General features: G+C 55.3%; 3 protein-coding genes across 5 annotated transcripts in view; all 3 read right to left on the reverse strand.

Annotated features, from left to right (window-relative positions):
* The window catches only part of Lhb (luteinizing hormone beta polypeptide), a 4,051-nt gene extending 3,206 nt beyond the window's left edge, over positions 1 to 845 (reverse strand). For all 3 annotated transcript variants that reach the window (XM_029569376.1, XM_029569377.1, XM_029569375.1), the window contains exons 1-2: positions 636 to 845; positions 240 to 440 (exon numbers count right to left, since the gene is read on the reverse strand). In XM_029569376.1, coding sequence (XP_029425236.1) covers positions 240 to 440; positions 636 to 791 — 357 coding nt within the window. In that variant the 5' untranslated portion in view covers positions 792 to 845. The remainder of the gene's footprint in view (positions 1 to 239; positions 441 to 635) is intronic.
* Positions 846 to 2,434: 1,589 nt separating this feature from the next.
* On the reverse strand, positions 2,435 to 5,139 carry Ntf4 (neurotrophin 4). Its single transcript, XM_008845024.3, has 3 exons — positions 5,104 to 5,139; positions 3,880 to 4,006; positions 2,435 to 3,230 (listed from the first exon to the last, which is right to left on the reverse strand). The coding sequence occupies exon 3, from the start codon at positions 3,218 to 3,220 to the stop codon at positions 2,588 to 2,590; it is 633 nt and encodes a 210-aa protein (XP_008843246.1). The 5' UTR covers positions 3,221 to 3,230; positions 3,880 to 4,006; positions 5,104 to 5,139; the 3' UTR covers positions 2,435 to 2,587.
* A 4,493-nt stretch (positions 5,140 to 9,632) lies between these two features.
* On the reverse strand, positions 9,633 to 12,610 carry Kcna7 (potassium voltage-gated channel subfamily A member 7). Its single transcript, XM_008845025.1, has 2 exons — positions 11,855 to 12,610; positions 9,633 to 10,470 (listed from the first exon to the last, which is right to left on the reverse strand). The coding sequence occupies exons 1-2, from the start codon at positions 12,404 to 12,406 to the stop codon at positions 9,655 to 9,657; spliced, it is 1,368 nt and encodes a 455-aa protein (XP_008843247.1). The 5' UTR covers positions 12,407 to 12,610; the 3' UTR covers positions 9,633 to 9,654.
* Positions 12,611 to 15,820: the final 3,210 nt, after the last annotated feature.

Below are 15,820 nucleotides of genomic sequence, written 5' to 3' on the forward strand. Positions count from 1 at the left end.
ACAGGGTCTCCTTGTAGCTCCAGCTGTCCTGGAGCTCACTATGTAGACCAGGCTGGCCTTGAACTCACAAAGATCCGCCTGCCTCTGCCTCCCAGGGCTGGGATTACAGGCGTGCGCCACCACGCCCGGGGACAATTTTTAAAAAATATTTTTTCAAAAAATCCAAGGTGAGGGAGCAAGAAAGTCAGGTGTCGAGCCCTGTCGCACCCCACCCATAACTGCGGGTTTCCAGACCTTACCTTCTCCGCCAACCCCTTCACCCCCAGTGCGCGCCGGGGATCCTCAGGCTCTGCTGCCTTGGGCTGAGCGCAGGGCCCGCCGTGAGACTTGGGCAAGTACGCCGAGCCCGAAGTGGTCTCCCATCTGCTAATGACCTCGTCAAATGCCCAGATGTGCGGATCCTGCTTGGCAGCAGCGGGCAGGGGCGCGGCCACCGTAGACTGGAGAGAAGGTGCGGAAGTCAGCCCAAGACCCCCGAGTCCGCCCTGCCTCCCCGACCCCTCCTGCCTTCAGCCCTGGGTAACCAGGCTCCAAGGCCCCTCCTCCTGTAGCCAGGAGTTGCCAAACCGGAGTCCTTTCCACCCAGGTTCCTGTGCCCTCTTCCAGGTCCTGCCCTGCGCCCAGGGTCCCCGAACCTGCAGAGTGGGCGGAGGAAAGGGGGAGGGTGGGATCCAGTAGTGGGCGACCCCGCTGCTGGTGAGATGCCACTTGCGCCAGGTTCCAGGTACCTCGGTTTCAGAAATGGGGGACCAAGGGGGCCCATATCGCAGGGCTAGGGTCCGACCACCCATAGTCCTACCCCGCCCACCCTGGGAAGTCCAGAAGCCGACTTGTTGTGGCTGTTGCCACAGGTAACCAGGTAACAGAACCCGCCCACCCTGAGCCAGCCAATGAAGAGCCTACCAGAGTGTAGGTGGACCCGGAACTAAGACTGGGACTTTGAGAGCTGAGGATGGAGACCCCAAGGAAGAACCCCCCACAGAGGATCAAGACACATGGTGGGGACGGGGGGAGACTCTGAGAGAGAAGAATTCAAAAAGATGGGGAGAGGAAGTAGGGGGTCAGGCAGGGGAGGGGGTGGGATGCTGGAGACTCCGAGACAGGCAGATTCGAGGTGGAGAGGGAAGCCAAGCGAGGGAACATCCTTTTTCTGCCTGGCGAAGCCCTGGAGTTGCCTCCCCCGCTGCCAGGCCGAGCCCACCCCGGGGTAACAATTTCCAGACAGCTCTGGATTCTTCCCTCTTCTGTAAGGGGGCCGAAGGCCCAGCGTCCCCCGTCCTGTCTGCCTTTCATTTGGCTGAAAACTTCCACCTGGGTGTGTGGAGGAGGGGGCGGGGATACACCGGGAAGCACTTAGCAGGGAAGAGGGGCCTGGGCTACTCACCCACAGACAAGAGACACAGGAAGTCAGAGAGACGGAGAGGGAGGTGGTTAGAAAGACAAGGAACAGAGTGATTCTCACAGCATGGGGGCGGGGGCAGCCTAAGCCTGCCCAGGAGCCCAGTTTCACTCAGGGTCTGGGAAGCTGGGCTTCAAAGAATATGTTTACCAACCCTGGGGAGGCTGGACGCTAGGGGGTCATGAGTTCGAGTCCAGCCTGGTGATACAGGAAGAAACCGCTATCCCTTAACACTGGCCTCACAGTGAGACCCTGTCATCCCAGCTCTCAAGAGAGTAAGGTCATCCTCCCCTACATAGCTAGTTCTAGGTCTGCCTGAGTCATGAGACCCTGTCCTGGAACACACACACAGACACACACATACACACGGATGTAGCTTGGTTAATGGAGTGATTGTTTAGCTTGCAGGAACCCCATACCGAAAGGGTCTGAGGCCAGCCTCAGCTGCATCAGACCCAGACTCCAAAGCAAAACCAAAAAAATCTAGGGTCTATTCTGGATGTGAGGTAATGGTTTGAACAGGGAAGGGGAGTAGAAATCAGACCATGTTGCAGCCCCTGCCTGGACCCTCTCACACATTTTTTTTTTTTTTTTTTTGGGACAGGGTCTTGTGTAGTCCACGCTGACCTGGAACCCAATATTTCACCAACAATAACCTTGAACTCCTGATCCTCAGGCCTCCACCTCCCAAGTTCTGACATTACAAGCATGCACCACCATGCCTGGTTTATGCTGGACTGGGGATGGAACCCAGGCCTCTGTGCATGCGAGGCAAGCACTCTACCCACTGAGCCACATCTCCAGCTCACTAGCACCTTCTGAGGTATTGTCCACTTCTTCCTCTGGCTAGAGTGGGCCAGGGGCCTCTGAGGTTGGATGGTCAGTGACTCAGGTGGTCAAGCCCACAGGAATTGGACTTAAAGAGTCATGTATTATGGCTGATACACAGTAGACAGCAAACATTGGCTACTATCATCATCATTAGTACTGTGATGCTCTTCCAGAACTCCTATGCATCCTCTGAAACCCCATTTGGTTTCAGCACATTCTACACAGATTGAGAGATTTAATTGTGTAGTCATTTCAGTTCCTAAACAGAAGGCACGTAGAGCAGCCAGGCCAGTCCTGAGGTCCCTGGGCATCCAGCTCTCTCCTTTCCCCAGCCTAGGGAGTTCCTAAGCCTGGGCCTCAGGCCCTGCCAGTTCTGCTGAGGAGCGTGCAGACGCAGGCTGTGTCGATCCTAATCCAGCGCCAGCCCACGCGGCCCTGCGCGTCCGCGGTCAGCGCGCGCACATAGGACTGCTTGGCCTTGCATTCCGAGAGCCAGTGCCTCCGGTCCACGCCGCGACAACCCCCTCCGCCCACTCCGGGTCCTCCTTCCCCAGCGCTCTCGGCCTTGCAGCGTGTCTCGAAGAAGTACTGGCGCAGGGGGCTGCCACCTGCCGCGGGCACCTCTCCCAGCACCTCCACCTCGCGCCCACGCAAGTCCACGGCGGTCCTCCGGTCGGTCACCCAGCCACTCACTGCGTCGCACACGGCCAGCTCTCCCCGGCGGCTCACGGGCGCTGTCTCGCTCACCCCACGCCGGCTGCGGTTGGCTGGGGCGCCCGCCGGTTCCCCAAAAGCCCCGGCCTCCAGCAGAAAGAGAAGAGGGGGTCCAGCAGGGGCGCCCCTTGACAGGGCCACGCGGGGAGATAGAAGGTCCCACTCAGGGGCCAGAAAGGGGGGCAGTGTGGAGGATGGGGGGTGGGGCTCCATGGGGATGCTGGGGAGGAGGAAGAGGAAGAGGATGAGGAGGGAGCAGGAGGGATGAGGGCGCATGGCTGAGCACCTAAAGAAAGGAACAGAGAGGCTGGCCTTTACCTGGGGAACAAAGTAAGGGGACCCCCCCCAGGACGACCTGCTGCGTGGCAGACTTTGAAAAGCCCTTCTGCATTTTAGAACCCAGGGCATGTTGTCCCCTTCTAAGTTAACAATAATTATCCAACTAGTTTAAATTAATAGCCAAAGCTAAGTGTGGGTGTGCACTCGTTTAACCTCCCCATTCGGGAGGCAGAGGCAGGATGGCCCCAAGCTTGTGAGCCAGCCTGGTTTACATAGCGAGTTCCAAGCCAGTCAGGAATAAATAGCAAGACCTGGACAATAATAAATAAACAATAATAAATAAATAAATAAATAAATAGTCAATAGCCAAGCACAAGGAGAAATACGGGCTCAGGGAAGTTCATGTTTTCTCCCAGGTCATACAGCCAGCCAGTGGTACAGGCGGGATTTGAACTCAATAAAGCCACATGTCCACCACCACCACCCTCATCTCCACCCCTATGGATCACCCAGAGGAACCCTTGAGTCCTGCCACTTGCATGGCCTCGATTTCCCTACGTGTGATCTTGACTCAGGGGCTTCGAGAGACTGGGAGAAAGATGGAGATACTATTGTTTTTCTAGAACATTCCAGAAGCAGGTGAATGGATACCAGACCTGTCAGCAGCGCCTCCTCCAGCTCCGTGCTCTGGGGCTGGGGGCCCCCAGGCTCTGTGGGGCCCCTATGGAGGAGGATACAGGTGGTTCCCTCCCTGACATCTCAGGAGAGGGAGGGAAAAACCACCTGGAATGGAAGGAAACCAGTTATATAGGCAGGTGGGGGGAAAGCCCGAACCCTTTCCTCCCAAATAAAAACCACACCTCTTCCCAGAGGCTTTGGAACGCCTAGGGTACCCCGGAGTCGAAGCCCTGCCCCCTTCCAGAGCCCCTCCCTCCCCGTGCAGGTGACTGCTGGGGCGCGGATGGCAGGCTGCTGGGGGGAGCGGAGAGGAGGGGCAGGTGAGGCAGGCTGGAAAAGATTATTGCATTCCCTCCTCGCGTTCCTCAACCAGACATGGCGGGGGCAGGGCCGGCCTGGACACCCCAGGTCCCTGCCGGCCCACGCTCAGGGCTCTGGGTCCCTGGGGCTGCTTCCTGGAATGTTCGCTCCCCGTAGGACAGGCCAGGGCCCGCCCAAGACTCTGACTGCGCATACCTGGAACGTCTGCCTGGCCTGGCTCCGAGATGGGGGAATGGGAAGTGTGGGGTGTGCACCGGGGCAGAGACTGACCGCCCGACACCGGAGTGCGGGTGCCTGCTGCCTCTTCCTGGGGTAGGTGTCCAGGTCCCACATTGCCTCCTTCCTTAGACATAGGGGTCCAAGCCCCCAGTGCCCCCCTCTTGCAGATTGGGTGCCCTGGTTCCCGGATCCCCCTCTTGCAGACTGAATGTCCTGGTTCCCAGCCCTCCTCTTGCAGACTGGATGCCCTGGATCCCTGATCTGCCTCTTGCAGACTAAGTGGGTGTCCTGGATTCCTGATCCCCCTCTTGCAGACTGGCTGGGTGTCCTGGTTCCCAGACGTCCCCCTCTTGCAGGCTAGGTTTCTTGGACTCCAGTAGCCTCCTCCCCCAGACCCAGGTGTTCTCGTGTGGCGGCCCCCTCCTCCAAGATGCTCAGAAACGAGGACTCCCCTGCCTCCTCACCCCGGAAAGTCCCCGGGTCGGGGATCTCTATTACTGAGTCCGAGCTAGGGAATCCGCTCCACCTTGGAGACCTGCGGTCCTGCCTCAGTTTCCTCCGCCAAGCCCCACCCCCTGCCGGCCCCGCCCCCGACACTCCCTACCCGGGGGCCGGGCGACCCGGACGCGGGAATCTGCGGGGAGGAGGCGCGGAGCTCTTACCTGGGGCGCCCTTCTCTGCTCCCTGGCTGCCCCTGGGCTGCGGCTCCTCCTCCCGCTGCTAGCAGCAGGGACGCCCGCTGGTCGCCCGCTGCTCGCCGATTGCGCCTGGGAGGGCCTGGGTCTGGGGCGGGGGCGGGGCGGCGCCGGAGCGAAGGAGGGGCGGGGGATCCCGCCGTGCACTCGCGTGTCCAAACCTCGGAAGCCCGGCCTGGCCGCCGCAGTCCCCAGAGTCCAGGCCGCAACCCTCCTCCTCAAACACAGGAGTCCAGACCCCAGCCCTACTCCCTCAGACCCAGGGATCCAGACCCCAGCCCTCCTCCCTCAGACCCAGGGATCCAGACCCCAGCCCTCCTCCCTCAGACCCAGGGGTCCAGACCCCAGCCCTCCTCACTCAGACCCAGGAGTCCTCCCCAGTCTCCTCCCTCAGACTCAGGGATCCAGACCTAAGCCCTCCTCCCTCAGACCTAGGGATCCAGGCCCCAGCCTCCTCCCTCAGACCTAGGGATCCAGACCCCAGCCTTCTCCCTTGGACCCAGGGTCTAGACTCTAGCCCTTCTCCCTCAGACCCAGGGATTCAGACCCCAGGCCCTTCCCTCAGGCTCAGGAGTCCAGACCCCCAACCTCTTCCCCCAGCTCCCTTAGGTCCCAGCTCTCCTACCCCAGACCTAGGCATCTAGGACCTATCCCTCCTCCCTCACACCCAGGGAGGGGACCAGGCCCTATCCCTCCTCCATCAGACTTGGCAATCTGGAAACCAGCCTTCTTCCCTCAGACCCCAGCCCTCCTCCCTCAAACCCAGGGTCCAAGCCCCGGGCCTTCTCCCTCAGTCCTGGGTTCAGGCCTGAGATTGCTGTGGTGTCTGCAGCAGGTTCCCACTCTCTGTTCCTATCCCTCCTCCCTGGATCTCTCTGCCAGACATTAGCCAGCTGGGCTTGTGTAGTGATAAGGCTGGACGTGGGGAGACAGTGGCTGTGCCCCCACATAGTCCTCTGTTCTGGAATTTCCTGGCTGGGGACCAGGGAAAAGGTCTTGCCTTTAGGTTGAATAATAAAAATTCAAGGTAATCACAGGCGTGAGAAGATCATGGTGGGCTTTAAGAATGGGAGCTGCCGGGGTTGGCGAGATGGCTCAGTGGTAAGGACACTGACTGTTCTTGCAGAAGACCCAGGTTCGAATCCCAGCACCTACATAGCAGCTAACAACTGTCCATAACTCCAGTTCCAGGGGATCTGACAGCTCTTCTGTCCTCCGTGGGCATTGCAAGACACAGGTGAACTTACCTACATGCAGGCAATACATGCATACACATAAGATAGAAATAATAAAATATTTTTTAAAAAAAGAATAGGAGCTGCCTAGGCAAACCTATCTGACAGATACTGAAGAAGAAAAGACAGAGCCAGAGGAAGGGGACAGAGACCCAGCCAGAGAAACAAGGTTCCCAGAGGGAGGGATACACCCCAAAAGAAGCAGACTGTAGCTGGACGGTCCCCTGGGTGGCTCTGCCACACTCCCACACTCCCACTCTGGGACTCCAGCTCCCCTTCCCCTGAGCTATTTTTAGGAGGAAACCTGACACTTGCCTTGGGGTGGGGGTCACACAGCTCCTGTCCCCCAGCCTAAATATAGCATGGCAAGGTGGCAGAAAGGGTATCCCCGGATTAGGGTGTTCCCCTAGAGTCCCCATCCCAGCCAGGGTGACTCAAAGTGCACTCCAGTTGTTTACTGGAGGTGGGAAGGGACACTTCCCAGCCTGGGTCACCTCTCTCTCTTTCCAGATACATCTCCATCAAGGGACTCAAGCTCCAGTCCCAGCAGGACAAAGGGAGAGAGGGAGGAGTCTGCAAAGAGGCCAGGGGGAGCCTCAGTCCCCTCTCTTGGGTCTCTCTCTCTCTCTCTCTCTCTCTCTCTCTCTCTCTCTCTCTCTCCTCCCTCGCTCTCTCTCTCTCTCTCTCTCCCCCTCCCTCCCTCCCTTCCTCTGGGTCTGCCTCTATCTGTCTGTCTCTCTCCCTGGGTCTTGGTCCCTCTAGGTCTCTGTCTTCTTTCTGGGTCTGACCCCCTATCTCTTTCTCTCTGTCTCTGTCTCTTCATCCCTCCCTCCTTCCCTCCCTCCCTCCCTTCCTCTGTCTCCCATTCCCTCTAGATCTCCGTCCTTCTTTCTCTGGGTCTGACCCCCCATCTCTGTCCTCCTCTCTCTCTGTCTCTCTTTCTCTCTTTCTGTCTCTCTCTCTCGACCTCTGTTCCCCTCCCTCTGGGTCTCTGTCTCTCTGTCTCTGTCTGTCTCTCTCTGTCTCCCATTCCTTCTAGATCTCTGTCCTCTCTCTGGGTCTGACTCCTACCCTGGGTCTCTGTCCTCCCTCCCCCATCTCCCCATCCTCTCTTCTGCCTGACAGCTGTCCTCTCTCCCTCTGGGTCCATCTTCCCCTCCCTGGATACTATGACTGAGTCCAGGTTCCACATCTCTGTCTTTGGTCCCTGTGAGCAGGTCAATCTCCATTTCTGTGACTGAATATGACTTTTTCTGGATGTCAGAATGAAGTAACCACTCTTGGAGAGTCTGTCTTTTCCACAACTGTCACACTCAACACTGACCGCTCACTTTTTCTCTGGTATGACAAGGTGGCTGGTAGCAAGGAGTTTTCCCCCAACGCCCCCTTGTTGCTGTCTGGTGGCTGAGATGGCTCAGAGGAGCCATGTCATCCCAGCCAGTCCCCCTGTGATGCTTCACCCTTGAGTCTTAAGCAAGAGTTCATATGACCAAGTCAGGTGACATTGTTATCAAAAATAACACAGCACTCAGTAACAGTGGACAGGTTTTAATAAGTTAATACCAGTCAAATACCTTGAACACTGTGTTAGTGATTCTAACCTCCCTCCTCTTCTCTAAAATGCTCCTCTGTCTCGGGGGACTCTGAAAATATTTCTCTTTGTAGCCTAGGGAAACACCATCCCCTCCAAAGTGTCTTCTTTGTAAGACGAAGGGCCAGTGGCCTCGGTCCCTGCGCACTAGAAGCTGTGGGGGCGTCACAGGCAGGCCACCTGGCCCTGTGACGTGCTGTGTGACCTTGGCGGGGAGAGCCACAACCCTTTACAGCCTTGAATTTTTGCCCTGGAAAACACAGATCCCCCCCGCCCGCCCACCTCCGGAGTGTGGCGACCTTCCTGGGTAGTTGGGGATGATGATGTCATGACTTAGAGGCCTTTACAATGAAGAGAAGAGGGTGACCCATGGGCTCAGGGTCACCATGGTTTTGCTCTCCTCTCTCTGTCTCTCTGTCTCTGTCTCTGTCTCTGTCTCTCTCTCTCTCATATTTAATTTGAAGATATGGGATCTGTCTTCATTTGGTGCCTGTTTTTCAGTTTCTGTCGCCTCTCTTTCTGGGTCTCTGTCTGTCTCTGTCTCATTCTCTCTCTCTCCCTCTCCCTGGGTCTCTCTCCCTCTGTCTGGGTATCTATCTATCTATCTATCTATCTATCTATCTATCTATCTATCTATCTATCTAATCAATCATCTATCATCTATCTAATCTATCTAGGTCTCTGGGTTTCTTTGGTCTCTCTGGGTCTCTCTGTCTCTCTGTCTCTCTCTCTCTCTCTCTCTCTCTCTCTCTCTCTCTCTCTCTCTCTTTCTGTCTGTCTCTCTCCAGTCAGGGAGACAGAAACTACTGGTCTCTATGGTGAACATCCCAGGCAAGCTTGTTCAGTGGGCCACACAAGTGCACAAGCCCACACTTGCTTCGTGACTGAGAGTCAGACCTGGTGCTGTGACCCTCACACACAGTTAAATTCAACTCAACATTCCTACAGAACTCACAGTGACACCAGGGACATGACCCTGTGAGACCAAAGCAGTCATCAAATCCAACTCCAGTCTCCATGAGACTCACGTGACCACACAGCTCAGCTCACATCACAGAGAATCTTCTAACTCTCCGGAGTCTCTGGCCTCCCCCAGGGTCTCTGAGTCTCTGGCTGTGTTGTCCCCTCCTCCCCGACCTCCTGGCCAGGTCTCACATTCCAACCTAGCCTGATCCATCAGAACCCAGAGTGCTCACGTTCTGTCTCTATGAGACTCCAAAGCTCACAGAACCTGAATCAACACCCGTCCTAGAAGAGCAAATTCATACACTCTTCCATGAAACTCTACATAATGCCATCAATCATGACCATGTAGCCACACAATCCCTCCTAATAATGCCACAGAACCTCACATCATACAGTTGAATGAAACATACCCACACTCACCCCTAACGGCGGACCCCACACAGACCCAGGAAAATCACCACTGGATATGACCAAGCCTTTTTCAGCACTGCCCCAAAGGGCTCCCTTGAGCTTTGCCCAACCCTGCAGTATACACCAGTGGGGAAGCCCTGGGCTCACTCCAAACATGGCCATTTATGCCCCCATGGAACTATCACACAACAGGACCCAGTAGACTCTATGTTCCCCTTGCAAATCCATTCACCCTAGTCCTTCCTAAACCCAGTCCCTCCCCTGCCTCCCTTCCTCCCTCCCTCCCCACTGCTTCCTGCAGACCTCAGCTGTCCCTCAAACCTCAGTCACCAGGTGTTTCCCAGGGGGAGCCCAGAGTGGAGGGAGAAGTTCAGGCACCTCAGCGTCCACCAGGCTCCCATTTGCTTTGCCCTCCAGTGTGCCACAAGGTTGCGTGTCCACGTGGCTGTACATCCCTGCCTCTTCGCCCTCTGTCTCCCGGTGATAAAAGTAACTGAAGTTGGAGACTATCACAGGCACAGGCAGAGAGATGGTGAGCACTCCCGCGATGGCACACAGAGAGCCCACGATTTTGCCGCCCACGGTGACAGGTGCCATGTCTCCATAGCCAACTGTAGTCATGGTGACCACTGCCCACCAGAAGGATTCTGGGATGCTGGTGAAATGAGTGTCCACTCGGTCCACTTCAGCAAAGTAGACCGCACTGGAAAAGAGGACCACACCGATGAAAAGGAAGAAGATGAGAAGACCCAGCTCACGCATCGAGGCCCGCAGTGTCTGACCCAAGATCTGTAGGCCCTTCGAGTGCCGGGACAGCTTGAAGATTCGGAAGACCCGCACCAGTCGGATGACCCTTAGGATGGCCAGGGACATGGCAGGCTGACCCACACCCCGCTGCCGGGCTAACTCAGTGCCCAGAGCCACAAAGTAAGGCAGGATGGCCACAAAGTCGATAAGATTCATCACGTTCTTGAAGAATATGGCCTTGCTTGGGCAGGCCACCAGGCGCACCAGCAGCTCAAAGGAAAACCAACAGATACATAGAGTCTCCACCACGAAGAATGGGTCATTGAAGGGTAAACGGGGAGGTGTTCCCGGCATGGACATGGAGCCATTCACCCGAGCGAGGAACTGCAGGGGAGACAGAAAGGGGTCAGGAGGGCCTGGCCAGGGCTGAGAGTCCAGCAACTTTCATTATGGTTTGACTGTCTGAGCACTCTCAACAGATTGACCAGGCCACAGTCCCAAGGTCCTCAGTGATTGACTGTCTTACATAACTTCTCAGAACCCCAGGGACTGTCTCTGGACCACTGACTTTCTGATCTGCAGACCTCTGGGCAGCTGGAAAGGTGGAGTCCCTCCTGGGCTTTAGTGGCACAAGCCTGCTGTCTAGGGTATTCCGAGACTGAGGCGGGAGGAGGGAAGTCAATGCAAGTTTGGGCACCTTACTGAGACTGTCTCCAAAAAGATGGAAAGAGGGCTTAGGGATGTGGCTCATCATTAGAGTCCCTGCCTAGAATCCCCCAGTGAGGGTGTAGCTCAGTGGTGGAGCCTCTGCCTAGAATCCCCCAGTGGAGAGTGGGGCATGGCCCAAAGCTAAAGCTTTGCCTAGCATCCACCAGTGAGGGGCTGGGGTGTGGCTCAAGGGTAGAGCCCCTGCCTAGAATCCCCTAGCCTTTCACCCGGGTTTGGCAGGTGCTCTACAGATGAGCTACATTCCCAGGCCTTGTTTGTTGTTTGTTTGTTTATGACAGGGCCTCAGACAGTAACGGAGGCTGGCTTTGAACTCGTGGGAATCCAGTCTCAGTGTATACACACACACACACACACACACACACGCAGAAATGGATTCATACATGAGTCACCTTACTGTTTACATCTTTGATTTTTGGTGCTTTTAGCCCACCCTTTTCCACTCCTTCTGGTGGGCCACGTCTTCAAAGACCTCCTCCCTTTCTTTTCCAATCCCTGCCTCCCCACCCCTCATCCTGTCTTCACTCACTGGTGGATTCTAGGCAGATGCTCTACCTTTGAGCTACATCCCCAGTCCTTGTTTGATTATGAGATAAGGTCCCACACAGTATCCCAGGCTGGCCTTGAACTCGTGGGAATTCCCCTGTCTTAGGGCTTCCCCCTATTCCTCCTATGCTGGGATTCACAAAGGTGCTCAACAGCCGGGCATGGTGGCAAACGCCTTTTAATCCCAGCACTCGGGAGGCAGAGGCAGGCGGATCTCTGTGAGCTCAGGGCCAGCCTGGTCTACATAGTGAGTTCCAGGACAGCTGGGACTACAGGGAGACCCTGTCTCAAAAAGACCAAAACAAAAAGCAAAAACAAAAACAACAACAGAACAAAGGTGCCCACCATATCCGGTTTACGTCTTTGATTTTTTTTTTTTTTTTAAGTGCTTTTATCCTTCTGCCCTCTGACACGCCTTCTGATTGGCCAGGTCTTCCAAGGTGCCTCCCTGTCTCTCCCAATCCCTGCCCCTCTCCACCCGGGCCCCGCCCCTCACCGGGCCAGTGGCCACCGCAGCGAGCCCCGGGTCCTCACGGTCGTCGCGGAAGTCTGGCAAGGTCTCGAGGCAGAAGACAACGATGGAGACCAGGATGACCAGCACGGAGACCACGGCGAGCACGCGCGCAGCCTGCGAACTCTCGGGGAACTCGAAGAGCAGCCAGAGCTGGCGCGCAAAGGCGCGGCGCGGCAGGGGCCGCTCTGGGGGCACCGCGCAGCCCTCGTCCTCCCGCAGGCGCGCCAGCGCCGCGGCGCCCAGCCCGTAGAAGGACACCTCCTCCAGGAAGACGTCCAGCGGCACGTGCGCGGGCCTCCGCAGCCGGCCACCCGACTGGTAGTAATAGAGCACGGCGTCAAAGCTGGGCCGGTGCCGGTCGAAGAAGTACTCGCGGCGCGCACCGTCGTAGAAGCGGCTGCGGCGCACTGGGTCCCCGAGCAACGTGTCCGGGAAGCGGCCGAGCGTGCGCGCCCGGGTCTCGAAGCGCAGCCCGGCCACGTTGAGCACCAGCCGCTCGCAGCAGCCGCAAGGAGGCGGGCACCGCGGCTCCATGGTGCGCGCACAGCCCTTGGAGAACCCGCAGTCGGACGCTCGGACGGACGGACGTATGGCCCCCGACGCCCGGCCACCGCCGCCACCGCCGCCTCCCCAGCCCAGGTGTCCGGTGTCCGTGCGTAAAAATAGCCTAGAAAGTGCGGCCAGGGCGCGGGGGAGGGGGCGCGGTGACCCCGCGGGGCGCAGGGCACAGGGCGCCCTCTACCGGAGCGGGTGCCTGCAGTCCCCACCGTCACCCGCGTTTCCACTGGTCTCGTCCCTGTGCAGGAGAATCTGAGTTCTCTTTTATGGTCATCTAGTTTATTTGTTTTAATTTTATGACACAGGGTGTTAGGTAACACAGAGTGGCCCAGCACTCTATTAACTGAGGATGACCTTGAATTTATGATCCTGTCCATTTCCTAAATGCAAGCATGGACCACCACGACCAGTTGTATTATATTGCATTGTAGCTGCAAGCATGGACCATCACGGCCAGTTGTATTCTATTGCATTGCATTGCGTTGCATCCTGTTGCATTGCATTGCATTGCCAAAGGATTTGGGTATGTAGTAGTTTAGACTAACCTCAAACTCTGCCTGACGATCCTCCTGCTTCACCCTCCTCATTGCTGGGATGACAGCCTTGAGCCACTACTGCTGGCTACAGAATCTAGTTCTCTCACTCGCTTGCTCTCTCTCTCTCTCTCTCTCTCTCTCTCTCTCTCTCTCTCTCTCTCTCTCTCTCTCACACACACACACACACACACACTCCTGTCCTGGAATGTCACCTTGGGTCTCTGTTGGGCATGTGTGGGTAGTGCTGGTCATCTCTCAACTCTGCTGTTCTGGGGGGCTCTGTACTGGGATGACAGGTGTGGACCATCACACCTGGCTTCTTTGCTGGGTCTTTCCTGGATTTCTGCGAGTCTGGCCTCATTCCTGAGTTTCTGACCATCAATCCTAAGGACCTCTGCAACTGTCCCGATGCTTGCCGAATTCTCAGGGCTGCTTTGGCATCCTTTGGCATTGCGGTGTGTGCCCTGTCCCTGGCCACAGAGAGCCCTGGAGTCTCCACTTGGATTTTCTGCAAGAATGTTTTGAGATTATCAAGGCCTGAACCCAAGCCCAGGATGGTGCCAAAGGAGGCGGGGTTTGTCAGGAATGGTGCGCAGCCGGCGGGGGAGATGCACAGGGTCACTGTCAGGAGCCGAAGGGCAGACAGAAGATAGCCTTCCAACCACCGGTGTCTCATGACACCGGGTAAAAATAGTCCCATCAGATGGGGTTGGAGGTAGTGGAGACCATCGAACCCCTAGTCACTATAGAAGGGGGTCCCGCGCGCCCTCTGCTGAGGGCATGGAGACCTGCACCAAGAGGTATATTTCCACTCTCCCCACCCCATCCCCCCCTGATTCTGGCACCTTCCCTTCCTAACCTCACAGAGCCTCATATCTTTCTGGGAGGCTGTGTCTCTCCCTCTCTGAGTCTGGGTCTATATTTTCACTATCTTGGTCTCAGGCTCCCCCGCTCCTCTCCATCCTTCCATGTTTTTTTAAAATATTATTTTTAATTTTTATGTGTGTGAGTGCATTGCCTATATGTAAGTGCACCTGTGTCATGAAATGCTTGAAGAGTCCAGAGAGGGCATTGGGTCCCAAGGAGCTGGAATTATGGACAGTTGTTATCTGCCATGTGGGTGCTGGGATTCGAACCCAGGTCCTCTGCAAGAGCAGCCAGTGCTCTTAACCCCCAACCCATCTCTCTAGTCCCACTTTCATGGTCTTTGACCCTTCATCTCTGATCTTTCCCATCTCTTTGTTTGTGGTGTGTGTGTGTGTGTGTGTGTGTGTGTGTGTGTGTTGTATGTATGATGTGATTGGGGTGTGCTCTCTACAGTGCAAGTGTGGAGGTCAGAGAACAACTCTGTGAAGTTGATTCTCTCTTTCCACCTTTATGTGGGTTCCAGAGATCAAACTCAAGTCACCAGGCTTGTATATCAAGCATTTTACCTGCTGAGCCATCTTGCCAAAACCTATTTTTACTTTTTCTGTTTTTTTTTTTTTTTTTTTTTTTTTTTTTTTTTTTTCTGTCTTTTTGAAGCAGGGTCTCCCTGTAGCCCAGCTGTCCTGGAACTCACTATGTAGACCAGGCTGGCCTTGAACTCACAGAGCTCTACCCACCTCTGCCTCCCAAGTGCTGGGACTACAGGCATGCGCCACCACTCCCAGCTACATTTTCTGTTCTTTATGACAGAAAGCTAGGCTGGCCTTGAACTCACAGAGCTCTACCCACCTCTGCCTCCCAAGTGCTGGGATTAAACCATGCATTGTTATTTTGAGGTAGCATCAGGAAGTTTCCCAGGCAGGCTTTGAACTCCTTCCCAGTCTAGCTCTGTCTTATCCTGCCTTAAAGTCCCCAGTAGCTGAGATAAGAAGTCAACGATGCCATGCCTGGTTTTGTCCGCCTTCTCTGTCTCCTCCTAGGTATCTGAGGTCTCTTGTTCTGTGTTCTTTTGTAAGACTGAATTTCCAGGACTAGAGAATTGACTCAGTGGTTAAGAGCACTGGCTGCTCTTGCAGAGGACCTGAGGTTCAGTTCCCAGCACCCACAAGGCAGGGCAATTCCAGTATATAACTCCAGTTCCAGGGGATCCAATGCCCTCCATCAGCATTGCATGACACGGGTGTACTCACATACATGAGTACACCTACACACAGGTGTACTCACATACATGCAGGCAATATACTCATACACATAAAATTAAAATAATAAAGGGCTGGAGAGGTGGCTCAGTGGTTAAGAGCACTGGCTACTCTTGCAGAGGACCTGAGTTCAGTTCTCAGCATCCACATGGCAGCTAACAAACATCTGTAACTCTAGTTCCAGGAAATCCGATGCCTTCTTTTGACCTCTACAGGCATTGCACTACATGGGTACACTTGTATGCATGCAGGCAATACACTTAAGCACATAAAATAGAAATGTTTTGTTTTTTTTTTCCCTGGGGCCAGCTTCTTTCCTGGCTAAGAGATGGAAGCAACCTAAGTGTCCCTCAACTGACGAGTAGATAATGAAAATGTGGTTCATTTATACAATGGAGTTTTACTCAGCAGTAAAAAAAAAGATGAAATCATGAAATTTGCAGGTAAATCGATGGAACTAGAAACTGTTATACTAAGTGAAGTAACACAGACTCAGAAAAAAAAAAATCAATGTATGTTCTCCCTCATATGTGGATCCTAGCACCAAATCCTTATAAGTGAGTATGTATCCAGACATAACTACAGGAACCAGGATAATGGAAAGGAAACAGGGAGGAAAAGGAAAAGAAAGAACCTGAAAGATAAGAACAGTAGGAAATAGGCCTTAATAAGGGAGATATGGATAAAATTGGGGGGCAGGGTGTGGTAGCGCACGCCGTTAATCCCAG

Source organism: Nannospalax galili, unplaced genomic scaffold (assembly GCF_000622305.1).
Source record: "Nannospalax galili isolate Female #2095 unplaced genomic scaffold, S.galili_v1.0 scaffold960, whole genome shotgun sequence".
NCBI classification, from domain to species: domain Eukaryota; kingdom Metazoa; phylum Chordata; class Mammalia; order Rodentia; family Spalacidae; genus Nannospalax; species Nannospalax galili.